The 17006-nt window shown below is 38.7% G+C and overlaps 1 protein-coding gene across 1 annotated transcript in view; it reads left to right on the top strand.

Annotated features, from left to right (window-relative positions):
- The first annotated feature begins 2654 nt into the window (after positions 1–2654).
- Positions 2655–17006, top strand: part of GAP43 (growth associated protein 43) — a 97551-nt gene continuing 83199 nt past the window's right edge. Inside the window, exon 1 of the mRNA XM_054483583.2 lies at positions 2655–3048. Within this exon, the coding sequence (XP_054339558.1) occupies positions 3019–3048 (30 nt within the window). The 5' untranslated portion in view covers positions 2655–3018. The remainder of the gene's footprint in view (positions 3049–17006) is intronic.

The following is a 17006-nucleotide window of genomic DNA, read 5'->3' on the forward strand; positions in this document are numbered from 1 at the left end:
CATAACCACCACTGCTTAGAGAAAAAGATGCATTAGAATTGATTCCATGTTATTCAAATTAAATTTGGAATCTTAGGCTCCCAAATTGGGAGGTAATTTTTAAAGGTTCATTGACAGAATGTAGTATGTCCAGAGGAAGGCATCCAAAATGGTGAGGACCTTACACACTGAGACACCTGAGGGTAGTTGAAGGAGCAGACATATCATCAGAAATACATAGAGGGCTCTCTATTGCATGAAGATATCAGCTTGTTCTCCATGGCTCTTGAAGTAAGAGTTGGGCCTAAAAGATGGATCTTGCTGATTTCATTTCAACATTGAATGCTGATTTCATTTCAACATTAAAACTTCCACTATGTAGTTTAATCTCTTAAGGACTAGAAGTAATGAAGAGTAGAGGCCTATTAAGTGGTGATTGATGTAGCCTCGTTGTTAAGAGACTTATAGAGTCCTAGCTTTACTACTTATTAGTTCTGTGACTTAGTCAAGGCATTTAACTTCCCTTAGCTTTAGCATCCCCATCAAAATGGGATTACTGCTTGTGCCTACCTCATTTTGAGTATTAGATAAAATAATGCATGTAAACTGATGAGGAAGCTGATTCTGAGCTGGGTGGTTTCAAATATTTAGTCACAAAGTTCATCAATGCTTGTGCCCAGTTTTAAGCCCTAGCTTGTTTAACTTCATTATGCCACTTTGTTTCCAAGGTTCCTTCCCATAAATAAAGGGGAAAAAATATAAATGGGATGGCTGAGGTAAGTACATCGAAAGGGAAAGGAATTAGTCCCACTCTTTAAGTTTGGCCACATAGTTAATGAAATGGTCTTATCAATGGAGTTATCCTGTTTAAACACCAAAAAGCGCAATTTCTTCTCCATCATCCCCAATCCCCACATTCTCTGCCTCCTCCCTTCATTGCTCTTTAGCCACTAGCAGGCTAGGTGGGGTGTTCCTAATCTGCAACCGGAATGTTTCTGGTAGAAGCCATTTCTCACCCACTCTTTGTCCTCTTCTATCACTTAAAATCATGGAAGGCTGTTCTGAAAGTGGCTGGGCTTTCAAAATTGGGCTCATTGTAACATTAAAAAATTATTAATCTCAGAAACTAATTCTGTTTTTTAATCATAAATACGAAAACTAGGAAGCAAACTGAGAAGAATGAAAGACCAAATCAGTGGATCTGAAGCAGGCCATTCTCAGGAAGACTCCTGAGGAATAATTAAGGCTAATTTTAAGCATCACCTCCTGAGTATCATCATCATCATCATCATCCCCAGGTACCTGTCTGAGATAGTCCATTTTGAAATAGATATACCTTAAATTATGTTAAAATGTACTAAGCACTTATTGAGCTCAGTGATCCTGAAATATGCCTAATAATAAGCTGCCTAGTTGCCACTTATTAACTAGGTTTATGTCTAGGAGGTCTAGGAGGGGCTATGAAGAATATGAGCTGTTTAATTAGGGGTACTTGTCATCACTAATGAACAACAAGAAATAGTTTGAAAACTTCTTTGAGATATTCACTTGCAAATGTCACCCAAATTTCAGAAAAGTACAGTCTCTGGAGTAAAGCTATTATACACTCAGAGAGACTGTTGTGCTTTGCATGCGTTATATCATTTAGTCCTCAAAACACATTGTCAAGGTTGGCATTATTATCTCCATTTTAAAGATGAGAAAATTAGGTGCAAAGAGCTTCAGTAACACACTCAAACTCATTCAACAATAAATAACTAAAAATTGTGCTATACACACTTTAAGAGTCACATGTTCCTCCCCCAAAATTATGAAAGGCCATAGAAGGAATTCAAGAAGTAGGCTTCATGACATATCGTTTCTTCTCATCTCAGATGAATTCACTTTAATCTATCATGCCCAAATTGTAAAATATCATTTTGGTCACCGTCAATATTACACAGACCTGTTTGAATGTGCTCAGCTTTTTCAGTAAAATTAGAAGAAACCACAATTTACAAACAGGTTATATGTGCTTTAAGAAAAAAAAAAAAAAACTACCATGTGATTTAGATATGGATGCCAATTCTTAAACATTATTTATTATTTCTGAGCTCAAATGCTTAGAATGTTTAAAATGCAATATATTTATGTGGATTTTTTCCAGGATATTGGAACATATATAAAATATGCTTGTGCATATCTAAGCTTTGTATTTATTTCAGGTTATATGTATACTGAGAAGAATATATAAACAGTGTATGATATTTACATGTTATTTCATTTTTTGAGGGAAATTAACCTCCACAATTATTAACTATGCATAAAATGTAATGGCAGATATGACTTATATTGTATAGGACTGACTACAATTCCTCTTTAGAAATAGCTGTTCTTTGCTTTTATAATACTAGGAAAAGAGGAGAAGAGTTCTTAAAGAAATACAAGGATTCCTCAAGCCCCTCTTCCCTAAAGCATGCTCTATCATATCTCCTGGATTGACTGGAATATCCTTCTCTGCCCCCACCCCATTACCCTCTCAATGCAGTGGAAAAGTCGGTGGGTAATTGGGTCCAGATTGGAGGTGTTTAAATATTCATGAGGCTGGCAGGGGACTGGGAGGGGGCGACTGTCTAGAATGGGGGTAGGGGCTGGGGGAAGTGATTAGTCACTGAAGGCTAGCGAACAATTCCGAGAAAGAGACGGAGAGAGAGGGAAGAAAACGACAGATAGATAGATATTGGGGGGAAGGAGAAAAAAGGAGAAGAGAGGGAAGGGAAGAGAAGATAGGACAGCGGAGAGAGAGCACCAGAGAGAGAGAGAGAGAGAGCGCTAGAGAGAGGGAGCGAGCATGTGCGATGAGCAATAGCTGTGGACCTTACAGTTGCTGCTAACTGCCCTGGTGTGTGTGAGGGAGAGAGAGGGAGGGAGGGAGAGAGAGCGCGCTAGCGCGAGAGAGCGAGTGAGCAAGCGAGCAGAAAAGAGGTGGAGAGGGGGGGAATAAGAAAGAGAGAGAAGGAAAGGAGAGAAGGCAGGAAGAAGGCAAGGGACGAGACAACCATGCTGTGCTGTATGAGAAGAACCAAACAGGTAGAGCTAAAGATTTTTTACTTCTTGCTGTTGTGAAATAACCAGAGTACAGTATTTCCCTGTAAAGGCAAACAATTTTTTTACTGCTTCTGCTCTGGCCATGGTGCTCGCGCTTCCTTAGCATATGGTAACCGATGGTTGCATCCCAGCTTTTCTTCTTTTCTGTCTTTCATGCTCTGGTTTTGGAATGCTGCTACTAATTAGGGTGAGGGTAGAAAAAACATGTCTGTTTGGCTAGAAATAATTTTTTTTTTTTTTTTTTTTTTTTTTTTGCTTATTAGTGAATGCTCAGCATTTGAGGTCTCTGGTCTTGAGGGTGTGGAGGTAGAAAGGGGTGTGGGGGAGATGATGTGGGCTCTACCTACAAGATGGGGAGGCAATTCTTTATATTATTTGCAAAAAGCAGGGTTGAGGAAATAATATTCAGAACTGAGTATTGCCTCTGTCATACAATTTTCTCACATGTGCTGCGGAAGATGCCTTATTTCGTACATGCGTGAGCTTCGAAGGGGCGCAGGTATTTATGGAAAAATGTGCAGGTCTTATTTATTTAATATTTATTTTTCAATGAATGAATGAAACTGTGATTTGATAGATTTTTTTTTTTTAAGAGAAGCTAAGACCACTGGGGCTGGGGGAGAAATTGGCCATGCAGAAGGGGAAAATCCCCTTCCTAAGATCAGCAACCGATTGTGCACCAGCTGGTCGGAGGAGAGGGTGGACCACGCCCCTAGGAGCTCCGATGGGATGGGAAAGACAGCCGGGTATTACCTGTTGGAAACCAGGTCTTTTCTCTTCTCCCTTTCCCTTGCTTCTTTCCTGGGATTGTCAGTGACCAGAGACAGGCTAACATCCTGGATAATAAGTATGGTGACTCATTTTCATCAGGAAGAGGGACACATCCAATATTAGCAAGAATCAGAGCCCCTCCTTCCCTCCCCCACTGCCCAGGTTTTACAGCCATTTCCAATTGCTCGCTTGTTTCTTGAAAGACATTTTAGAAACTTGATTGGGGTGAGAGTGGGAAGGAATGAAGAGTGTGGTATTCCGCAGCAACCGACCATGCCATGGCAGTCTCCAAAAGAAGCTTTCAAACATTTGTTGGAATGCATTTGAGTGATTTTGGCAAAGGTTAAGGAGAAAAATGGGTGTGGGATACGGGTGAGTGTGTGCGTGTGCTTGACTGTGGTGGCGGTGGGGACTGATTGCCTTAGGGGTGGGGTGCAAGAGATGGAATTTGGGTATAATTTCCAGTGCAGGTATTGGAAATTGGGCAATTTGTAATACACTCCCTGAATCCGAAGGGGGTGGAAGAGAGTGGAGAAGAAACAGCCTGCCAGCTTAGCACATTTAGCCAGCGCCCTGGAAGGAAGGGTGGGGAGTGAGGATGAAGGAGAAGGAGCAGGAAGAGGAAGGGAGACTGAAGCAGAATGTCAGAGCAGTGGGAGTAGAGGTTTGGCATAAATAAATAAATAAATAAATAAATAAATAAATAAATAAATAAGCAGACATTCTGGATTGTGTGGGGCTATTTGAGGGGAAAAGTCGGATAGTGGGGGATTGAGTTGGGGGCAGTATTTTCAGCATCTCCTGAAACTGCCCTATGGTTACAGAGATTGATGCTTCCATTGGCTCATTTTATCAAACCAGGGCATTTTCTCTCCGTGTCCTCCTTCATTTTAATATATAAATGTAATAAATACAGGTGTCTGGGTTAAGAACACTGTCAAAGAAAAGTCCTGAGGTTATTTCACTGGTGAGCTGGGGAAATAAAATTTAGGAAGGTGGAGCACTAAGTAAGCCAAAGCCATCCACTTAAAAAGCTTTAATTTTGGAAAGAAAAATATTCAGGTTCATAATTTGTTCCCACTCTATGTGTACACATGCATACATACAACTCCTTTAATAAAGGAAATCATGTATGATTTTTAGAAAAGGAATTAGGGCTAAAGGAATCCCCTTCCCAAAATGAAGACAGCTGCCTTCCCTGGGGCTCTATCTCACCAATAGCCCCAAGCATTCACTCTGATGTGCAAAGTGATGAAGCTGAAATTGTGTGTTTAGAGTTGTAGAAATTCGCATGTAAATGTATACAGCATCCACATACTTCATATGCTACAGTTGCATGTGTAAGTGGTTTCCACATGCCTCCCTGTGTTTTAGCATCATTTATATTCAAGAGAAAATTAAAGGTATAAAAATTGTCCTACTTTGCTCATGCATTTTATAAATGTGTACTTCTGTGTGAAATGGTCATGTCTCTTATATACCACTGTTGTGTATCACTCACATTAGCCAGTATTTAGGATACCATTCAATCAGACTAAAGGAAATGGTGTATTCAGGGCGTGGGCTCACATTACACTGACTGGCATTTATGTAGCATGAGTACTTAAGTCTCACGCAGGTTGCCTGCTTGTGGATGAAATTCTGTATCATTTATGACAAAATCCAGTGGTGTCCATCCTTCTGCTGTCATCTATTCATCATCTTAGTACTTAACATGGAATAAAACAAGGGCAAAAACCTGCAAAGGTCTAAGCTCTGCCACACCCATAAAATCCAGCAGAAACGTGGGAGGAGGGCTGAAGGGCTTGCACTTCCTTCCTCTTCCACTTGAGCGGCATAAAGAAGCAACCTTGGATTTCTAAGTTGGAATACATTGCCAGTGGGTGAGAAGAAAGCATAAATGATCTCTATTAGCCATTAGTTATCACTATAGATTATTATAGCAGGAAGAAGAGAATGAGAGTGGGGTAGAGATGAGAATATGGTAAAGGAGTGGGCAAAGGAGGAATAAAATAAAATAATCCCTAAGATTGTATTTCCTTATGATTTTCAAATATCTTGGGGCTTACTTTAAATAGCTTAATTGCCATGTGTATTGCAGATGATTAAAAACTTGGCAAGGTGTGATTTATGTCTACAAAGCAAGAAAACTATGAGGTGTTTCTTTTGTTGAAAAATAATGACTTTAGTTTGTAATTGAAGTGTAAAGAATTTCATGCAAGCAGTCCCTCTACTCCCCAGCCCCCCATCCATGCCAATATCTGCTTTTTTCCTCATGCAACAAATAAATCTTTTCTCTGAGAGTGTGATCTGTGGCTTAGAATTCCGACCTCTCTGCCTTTTCCTTGCAGTGTTGGAAAGGTGTGGAAGGATGCTGCCTTGCTTCTTGGTGCAGACGATTCTTCCTAGTGATAAATTGGATTTCTCCCAAATCTCTCTGAGCCACACCCAGTGTCACCCAGGGACTTAGTGAATTAATTAAGCTGAGCCATTTTACTTAATATAATTGAAGCTTCTCGTTCTTTTTTTTTTTTTTAATAGTGATTTTCACCACAGGTTTCCAAATTTAAACAGAAAAAATATTTCAAGGGCATTTTCTTTCTTTCTTTCTTTTTTCTTTTTTTTTTTTTTTTTTTTTTTTTGCCAAATTATCTGGACTTGCAGAGAACCTTAGAAAATTCATGGTGAGTCTAGAAAGTGTTTATTTCTGGTGACTCTATAATTCCTTCTAACCCATGCCAGGGCGCATACACAATGAGCCCTGATCTCTCCTGCTGACAGAGTCTGTGTAACTCTCTTCCCCACCCCCTCCCCTACCAACCCATGCTGAGGCAACTGGAATAAGAAAATGCAGAGTTAATTTTCTTTCTTGCTGAGCTGGCAAAACTACAGAAACCTCCTTTGATGTTTCATGCTAAAGGGCAGTACTCCTGTTCACTGAGAGGGAGAGTGGCTTGGGGTCTCCTTTGCCTCTGTCATAGTGAAATTGCCAGTGTTATGCCTGGGGCTGAATTAATCCACAGACTTCAGACTTTTACCTGGCCCCATAAGGAGGGGTACTGGGGTTCTTTCAGGCAAGAATAGAGCATATATATTAACCAATCATACTGATAAAGTAAGACATGTCTTCCTCTATTAATAGTTCAAAGAATGCGTATAACCAGGTCATTTCAAGAGAGGGTACAGCAGCATTTAACTATTCACTTCCCTATTAGTATTAATAAAGGCATTAGGGCAACCAAGCAGTGGCTGTTGCAAACCAAAGAAGTGATTTCATGCGGGAATTCTCCCTTTTGAATTTCTGAAGTGTGGTCAGGTGGCTTTTGTACCTTTGTAATTAAATCTTCATAACAGTTTCAGAAGTGTTGGGAAGATTATTATACTGTGAGTCCTTAGTGCAGGCCACTTACTGACTGTGATCTTGAATGAATCACATCACCTTGGGCTTCAGTTTCCTTCTGTAGAATGAAGAGTAAAAACCAAAAACCACGCACAAATGAACACTTTGCTTACCTTAAGAATTTTTGTAGGGCTTAAACATACTTGATGTGAAAATAAAGATCAATATAAGAAATTTTTATTCTCCCCAAGTTTTGCAATTTGAGGCTTGTCTTAGAGACCCCAGTTCTGCAGGATGATCTAGTGCCTGCTGTGTCTACCTTTCCCTGTTAGAGATGAGTTCCTTCTAGTCTTAGTTGAGCCTTCTGCTTGTGCTCTTGCTCCTCCCCCCGTGTTTTCCCCAGAACTCCACTCCCTCATGCCCTGCTCTTTCTTGAGATTTCATTTTCTTGTGCTGCACTGTCTCCTTTCCTTACAGCCTATGAATATGCTTTTGCCTCATCTATCTTAAAAGATCCTCTCCTGACTCTATGTCCCCATCTCTATAGTTCTCTGTCTCACTCTCCCTTTAGAACAAAGTTCCAAGTACTCTCCACCCTCATTTTCTCCTCTTCTTCACTCCTCATTCACTATTCCATCTAGTTTAATTTGGCTTTGGTTTTCATAATTTCACTGAAAAACATATTCTGAAAGGGTGCGACATCCAGTGACCCTTCATTTTACATCTTATTTGATGTCTCTTTGGCATTTTGTGTTGTTGTCAATCCCTGTTCCTGAAACTGTCCCCTTACTGGGTCTGCATGATATTAATAGCTCTCCTTATTCTCCCTCTCAGATAAGACCCTGCTCAGTCTCTTAATAGGCTTCTCTTGCTCTCTTCACCCACCTCCCCAAATCTATGATCTCCTGGATCATAATCTTCATTCATTCCATTCTTCTCGTTTGACTCACTAATCCTAGGTGATCTCATCAGGTCATCCACGTCCAAATCTTTAGCTACCTGCGTGATTTCCAGATCTGTAGATCAGATGTCTGTTTTCAGCTTCTGATCCATAGTTATCTTGGTCTAAGTGATTCATTTCAGAGACACTCAAGTTTGTTAGGTACAAAACCCAACTCAGTGTCTTCTGTTGTGTATCACACTTGATCTGCCTCCCTACACTTATTGCTCTGATACTGTCCATCCAGCCTCAGAGCTCTAGGAACCTGAGAGTAATCCTGAATGTGTTTTATTTCAACTCGCATATCCAGTTTCTAAATCCTTTGATTCTTTGATTCTTGTTTAAAAGATTGAATAAATCCTCTGCTTTTCTACCCTGTTTATATAAATAACCTGGCTCAGACATTTTATGACTACTCATCTGGACAAAAGCAGTAACTTTCTATGTGGAGTTCTACCACCACATTGTTCTTTAGTTTACCTTGCAAATAACACCACAGGTATCTTTACAAAATGCAAATCTGGTTTTGTTATTTTCTTTGTTAAAATATAAACTCTTCAGCATGAACGACATAAGCTAGTTTTGCCTGCTTTTCTAGTGCCAAACTCCAACAACCTCCCTGCTTTTTTTTTTTTACCTGATGACACCATGCCAAGATTTCAGGCCTTGGTGCCTTCGCTTGTACTCCACTCTCTGCCCACGTTACCCTTCCTCTCAGCCTGAAATATTCCCACTTTCCCTGCAAGAGTTAGCTCTTTGAAGCCATTCTTAACCTTCCTAATTAAGTTTTCTTCTACCTTCTTTTTGCCTGTGCTGTATTTTGTACTATCTCTATTATCACTTATTGCACTATTTGACATTTATTTTTTCACATACTGGTGTCCACACTGTGAGCTTCTTGGGGAAAAGGATGAAAACATAATTCTTGTTTTATCTCTACCATAATACTTGGTACATAAAATAACTCATGTTAACCTTGAATAATCTGTTTGCTAAATAAATATGGAACCAGGTTTATAGTCTTTTCACAGGCTGTAGCATATCTAAATGGATAGAATCACTAGGAGATTTTTTAAAAAATGTCTTGGCATGAAATTTTAAAGTGGAACTGATCATCAGTGATTCTTGTTATTCACTTATAGACATGAGAGCCATCAGTTTTTAATAAAAGCAGCCACAAAATGAACCCATTTATAGACTGTATTTCTCTGAACTCTCATAGCTGGCACTATCTCCCCTCCATGTCCTCCTCATCCAACAACCAGCATTACAGCCCCACCCTCTCTGGTTACCACAACCCTGGATCTTCACGTGCCCTTCCTTTGAGGCTCCAAGTGCTTGCACTCACTGCTTTGCTTCACAACTATTACAAATAGACCGTAAATCAATCTGTGTGATCCATGGAATAAATCAACTAAGAGTAGCAATATTTTTTTCTTTAAATGCATGTAGTGCTGGCCTGTGCTTAGGTGTGTGTGCTCAAAAATTAATTTTACCTTCATTTGGATTTCTTTTCTTCCCTGTGAACTATACACGTAATAATATTTCACAAAGAGAAATCATGATTGGAGGTATAGGGAGGGTGAATGGTAAGTAGTCCCTCAAATGACTGTTAAATGAATGTTAATGTCAGATGAATTGGATTTTTCTTAGGTTTATATAGACTGAAGGGACTTGAGTTCTGAAGTAGGCCTATCGTGCCCAGCATGGAACAAATTGCAACCACTGTTTTCCATGAGAACACTCTTGCCAGACGCTAAGCAGTGTATTTTCTCTGACTGAATTGGCATGTCCTTGAGAACAGCAGAAAGACTAAATAATTTGTAAGTGAAGTTTGTCTTCAACTGGTAAGGTTCAGCAGTATTTGTCAATTGCCATACCCTCACTTGATATCTTGCTTACTGCTCCCAATCTCTTTGGCATTGAGTTTTTCTATTATTTTCTCCTGTCAGACCCAGGTAGAGTTTTTCTGATTAAGTAATACCAGTTCATGCTAGTGTTTAGTGGGTGAGGCTACGGAAGGAGAACGTTAAGAAAAAGTGTGTTTCTTCAAACTTTCTAAAAAGTATTTATAGACAAAACAGGTATTTTAAGCTATGTCTGGCACATTTTAGATTCTCAATAAATATTTGTTGAAGTAATAAATGTAGGAAGGGAGGGAGCATCATGATGGGTCATTAGGGGAGATGTTTTGGGACAGACGACCATTTCTGATTACTTATTCAGCGCGGGCTTTGTGTAAATGCAGGCTCAGCTCTATTGGTCCCCCTCACAAGGTGGATGTAGTCAAAATTCAATTCCCTCTCCTGTCTGCTTAGATCAGAGAGACACACTTTCAGTCATTTCATTCAGGTTTAGCATGGGAATGTGATCTTCCAGATTTCCTATCCTTAATTATTTACAGATCTTATTTTCTTAGATGTTGTTTGTTTAATGTCCTGTTTCATGTCTTTGTAGTGGAATAAACCCTTTCCCTGGGTTCTAGACCTGGTTCTGCCAATTGCTTGTCATGTGATGTTGGGTAAGTAATTTAACCTTTCTGAGCCTAGTCTATTCATCTGTGTAGTGGGTACATAAAAAGAACCTCCAAATCCTGTCTTACCTTTTTTTTAAAAATTAGGTTGGTGTGAGTCTCAAATAAAGAGATAACAATAAGTGTTTTGCAAACAATGTGTTTTTGAAATGTAAGTATTATTAATTAAGGAATTTCATAGATCGAGCACTAAAGTATTCATGGCTCTAAGCAAACAAGAAGTACTCTTGCTCTCTGTATAGAATACACACATTCCCCATTTCCACCTGATTCCCATACTCTACAGAGTAAATTTTTTTTTTTTTTTTTTTTTTTTTTTTTTGAGATGGAGTCTTGCTGTCATCCAGACTGGAGTGCAGTGGTGTGATCTCGACTCACTGCAACCTCCGCCTCCCAGGTTCAAGCAATTCTCCTGTCTCAGCCTCTCAAGTAGCTGGGACTACAGTTGCATGCCACCATGCCTGGCTCACTTTTGTATTTTTAGTAGAGACAAGGTTTCACCGTGTTGCCCAGGCTGGTCTTGAACTCCTTAGCTCAAGTGATCCACCCACCTCGGCCTCTCAAAATGTTGGGATTACAGGCATGAGCCACCGTGCCTGGCTCAGAGTAAATATTAACCATGCTAATGGATGGGAACATAGTATCTCTTTATTATTTCCTTTGAAAACTTCAGTGACAGAATTTAGATAAGCCAATATTCAAAGTGTTATAAGACCCAAGGATCACTTCAAATGCATTAGAAATACCCACTGTTTTTCTTTTTATCTTTTTCTGTTTTAGTCTTTTCCTCACATTTAGATCTCTTTTCTTCTCCATTTGCTAAGTTTGCTGCCTCCCCCTCTATACCCACCCCCACTTCACCTCCAAACTGGGTTCTCAGCACTAAGATGGCCAGGCATGCTGTGCTCACATCCATCACATGAGGGCCCAGTCAGGCAGAAGAGTGGAGAGAAAATGCAGGGCTGGTTGGGAGACTGAAAATGTAGATACAGTTTGGTTGGGGGAAGCGCATTTCAAAGATGATCACTTGATCACCATTTCCACAACTTGACTTCAGGGCTCCTCAATACAACAGGAATAAACCTTGATTAGAGAGGTGATATGTAATCCTAAACCTTTCCAGACTCAACTCTAAATGCCATAATCTTTTGAGCCCTCAAGATGTCCACAAAGGACATTATAGTTCTTCTGTGTCCCTGGGTATGACTGGGATAAATTACCAATTTAAAACAACAAAATTTATCAGATTTTCCTATAAGCACAGAATTCTACAAACCAAAGAAACTGAGTTTTTAAACATATGGATAACATTTAGAAATACTTTAAAGTATAATAACTGGATCAAATTAGTTCTAAGAAATCCTATTTTTCCTAGAAGCCAAAAGTTTAGCATAAAAAAATTAGTATCGTACATATTTTGCCAAAATACTTTTATACAAAGGGCTCATGTAGACTGCAATAGAAAGGTGTGTTAGCTAGAAATTTGAACATAAACTGGTGTCCAGAAGGAAATAATGATTTTTTAAATTATATTTATAGTTGGTTAATGGTGAGTATCACCTTTAATCTTTCACTCTAGCCACATCCCTTTCTCCCTGTTTTTTCTTCTTCTGCCTCAGAACACACCACTTCTATTATATATGGGTTTTTTGATTGGGAACAAGTATCCAAAACCAACTTTAAGAGTCTATAAAAGGAATTTATTAGAAAAAAAAAGTAGCGATCATATGAAATTAGTAAGTTGAACAATGAAGCCTATGGGAACTACAGTAGAATTTCAATAACAGGAATTCATAAACTCTTTCTGGGGCTCTGCATCAAAAAAGACTCAGTTATTAATAATCCCAGGTACAATTCAAATTTTAAATGATGAGAGAGAAAGAGATAAGAGAGAGACAGACAAAGAGAGAGACAGACAGAGGGAGAGAGACAGAGAGAGAGAGAATGAGGATGAATGAATTTTATTGGTCCTGCTTGGGTCACCTAGCAACTGCCACAGGGCCAATATCTCTGACTGGAAAAAGGGCTGGGTGACATAGGTTAGAGACAATTTTGGTAAGCCCACACTTGTAAATCTAGTGAGAGGGTAAGTTGGTTGAGAATTAGTCTCCTGCATATATACCTATATGTCCACATAGTCCACATGTGGGTTAGCTACCCGAGTCAGGAGGAACTTATCTCAAATGTGGTGGACTATTCATTTTTCCTTTTGGTTATTTTCAATTTTGTCTGTATTACATATTATTGGTAGGGTTATTATCACTGATGTCTCTAAAAGGAAGTAGTAACCACACAGATAACTGAACCTATGAGCTTATACACCTAAAAAAGAAAGGTCAGAGCAAATCTCCATACTGGTTTCAGTGTGGAGATGACAGACACTGGGTTTTCACCATCCTCCTGAGGCTTACCTCTGGCAGGTGCCACCTGTCTAGGAGCAATACTAGCTACCATATATTCTTGCTAATTTGGAATGGTATAGCTTCGCTCTAACATCTCTTTTTCAGGTTGTAAGATCTAGTTCCTGCAAAAAGATTGGACAATAATGGGTGTAAAACAGCTCAATTGGATTTATATTACCGAAATGCTACTCCTTGACATTAGTCATCTCATTTTGAACGTTCTTGAATTAATTCCAGCAATAATAACCACATTTATCTATTTTTAGCAAATTGGCACTTTGTAAAATATTTGCTCTAAATGTGGAATATTGGTAATTAGCCTTACATCCATTATTTATAATTCCAGTTCCAATAATATTCAAAAATGTTATTTTTAAATGCAAGTTGGGAAGACCCTAATATCCTTTCATTAATGACTAGATAAAAGAGCTAGATGAAGCAAAGAAAAAAAATAGACAAAATGATCTCCAAAGGTTAAGCAAACTCAGAAATTGGTTGCTTTTCTTAAGTGGCTGCAGAACTTCTTAGTCAGCATAACTAGGCTTGACTGGAACCTGTGAGGATGCATATCCTCTTCCTATTCTTACTTTGCTTTGATTCCGGAACCAATTTACCTGCTTGGAATATAAGCTGAGAATTAAATTCCTCTTAATGGCCAAACTAGTTCCTATAATAGCTGTTTCCAAGGGATTTATTCTACAGGTCTACACAAATTTTGATAGAGGCAATTGTCTCATTATTTACCTAAAAAGGAAAGAAAGAAAAAAATTGACTGGATATGGTGGCTCATGCTTGTAATCCCAGAAATTCGGGAGGCTGAAGCTGGAAGATTACTCAGGAGTTCAAGACCAGCCTGGGAAACATAGTGAGACCTTGTTTCTACAAAAAATAAAAAAATTAGCTGGGTGTGGTGGTGCATACCTGTAGTCCCAACTACTCTGAAGGCTGATGAGGAAGGATCTCTTCAGCCTAGGAGGTATAGGCTGCAGTGAGCTGTGATCACACCACCGCACTCCAGCCTGGGCGACAGAGCGAGACTCCGTCTCAAAATAAATAAATAAATAAAAAATAAAAATTCCCCAGTTTCCAAATAATTAACTTGCAGTTAGATTTATAGGTCCATGTTGTACTGAGGGTAGCCCACTTTGGTTGTCCAGACTCTTACTGACATTCCAGTGGGGAAAGGAATAAGCATTGAGTTATATTTTGCATGGACATTGCATTTCGATCCTTAAATCAATTTTGAAAAGTATTATTTTATTTGAGAGGCGGGAAGGAATAACAGACTTCATAAGGGAGAATGATATTGTCTTACTTAAAAAACACCAATTCTTTCTTCAGTAAAATCCAAACTGGGAGTTTGATCTATTCAAACATCATTTTTTTTCCTGAAATGCAACATCTGCAATATTTCCTTAACTCTCAAGGACTTGTTTATCCTAATGAAAGAGAAGGAAATTGTTTTCTCCATCACCTGGGAAAGTTACTCTGGAGAACTCAGGTTGGTATTAAATATTCATTTGAAAAAGTCTTTCACGATAATCCTCTTAATTCAGTGTGCCTCAGGGCTTTGATTGCCTTTGGTTGAAAGATGCAAGGTGATAGTTTTTTGATAACTCAGCCAGATTTGTGCATCCATAATGATGGACAATTAACTGGAGAACTGTATAGAAAACCTAAGGACAAGACTTCCTTGCTTACACATTCTTTCTTCCATCTTAAACTTTGTACCTTACACCTCTTGAGTGAAACCAGTATGGAGGAGGAAATGAGGATTTCTATAATTGAAAAGGGAGAAGGAGACTAGAGTTATAAAATAAAATTACTCAGTTTGGAATTGGGCCATAACCTTCTAGTAAAAACTGTCATGGGATCATTAATGACCACAGATGGCTCAGACCTCACTTCTGAACATCATCTGGAAAACACAATAAGCCCAAGATAAACAGTATTCAGAAAAGAATCCAAGAAGTATTCTGCAGGACTAGGTATGAAAAAAAATAAATAAATAAGTGTGAGCACTAGTATGCTTAAATATGCATAACCAAACTTAGGACCCAATTCAGTTTTTATCTTCACTTAGTGGAACGAAACTATTGATTCTTAGCTAAAAAGAGGACTGCCAATTTTGTTGTCATGGTTGTTGCCATATCTTATGCTAGACCAAATCTTTCAGCAATGAACTGTTTTCCTGCAAGCTTCTACCGTTCTCCTGCATTATCATTCCCGTGTCATTGGAGACTGATTGGTTTGTGTACACACTTAAGTCTATTTTATTAATCATATCTTACCAAAATTGTTACTTTTGCTTAACTTGGGTATATAGTAAAACTCCATCTGTAAAGAATCAAACCATAAGAATACCAATAGGAAAATTAACTTTCCATTGTTCAAGGTCTCCAAATATTAAAAATATTATTTTTCCTTTTACTTTTTGTGGTTCCCTCAAAAAGTGTCATGTTGAACTAATTATCTTCTTTGCAAATTAGACTTTATACTCCCCTACTCTTAACAATATCTTTTAGAGATCCCAGCACATTCTCAGTTTCCCAGCTCATAACAGAAATAATTGATTACTCTCCTTCTCTTATAAAAGTCATACTATCAGTTACCAAATTCATTTTGTAATGTATTTCACATATGCTCTTTTCATCTTCTGCCAGCCTTTCTTAACCAGCATTCCAGAAGAGAGCCAAACCCAACCCTTAAAGCCCTAAGGCCCTAATGTCCATATGTATGTAATGAGTTAATCCCTCTCTTGTGCATCTAGATGGGTACCTGTTATATACCATCCTTAGAAGAAGAGAAAATAGTCACTCATTTTCGTGTTCTGTGGTTCAGATGAGAAACTCCAGGTGAAAAAAGGCTGGACAGTTACCACAATTCTCTACATATTGCTGCTGGCTAATCTTACGTTTAATCCCTGCTTTCCCCAAATTTCAATGGTTTCTCTTTGTTTACAAGGTTAATTCTAATTTATTTACTTATGGTTGTGTTTCAAGGCTCCTTAGGATCTATTACCAATTTCCTACTCTTGTCTTATCTCCTAGTGGCTCTGGCACTGACTAGGCTTGTGAATTTAAATAAATTTAGTCTCTCTCAGTTGTCATTTCCTTTTACGTAAAACGTAAGTATTGAATGAAATCATCTCTAAGGCTTTCCAACTTTTAACAAACATGTTCTATAGCAAAATGCCTCTTTTACTTGGATATTCTGTCCCACCCAGGCTTAGTATACATTTAAGTATTAAGTTTCCTATACTTTTGTTCGTTGTTACTGCCACTACTTGAAAAGTCCCCTTTTGGGCCTAGCTCAATCTCGCCTAAACTCTGGGCCCTGAATCAAGACTTATCTCATTTGTGAGGGCTTTCCTGACTAACACAGTTCTCCATGACCTGTTCTGCCTCTTAGATCTTTTGCACCACATACTACCTGTCCCCTTGCTTTGGCATTCATCAAACAGAGCCTTAACCATCCGTTTGCGTTTTTATGTACCTGATTCTCCCAAGTAGTTTGCAAACTCTTTAAGGGTAAGATATCCAGTACAGTGCATGACTCAAGAAACACATATTGTATCTACTCTGTGATAAGCTCTGTATTAGACTCTAAGGGAATGTACAAGCCAAATAATTTCTCAGAAAGACAGGTGGAACTATCTTGCATTACCTCTCTGGGACATTTGACATCATGAAACATACCTTGCTTCTTGAATCTCTTTATTTTCTTGGCTTTCATAACACTTGATTCTGCTGGCTTTTCCCACCTACACCTTTGGTTGCACTTTTTTCCCATCTTGGCTTCTCTTTTCTACCAACCTCTGAAAAGTTGGTGTTATTCAGTGTTTTGTCCTTATACTTGCATGTTCTTACTCAACACAAGTTCCATGAATAATCTAATTTGTGCCCATAAGTCTCACTTGGACTAGCGAATCTCAAATTCTCCAGGCTCTCCATC

This window comes from Pongo pygmaeus, chromosome 2, assembly GCF_028885625.2.
Source record: "Pongo pygmaeus isolate AG05252 chromosome 2, NHGRI_mPonPyg2-v2.0_pri, whole genome shotgun sequence".
NCBI lineage: Eukaryota > Metazoa > Chordata > Mammalia > Primates > Hominidae > Pongo > Pongo pygmaeus.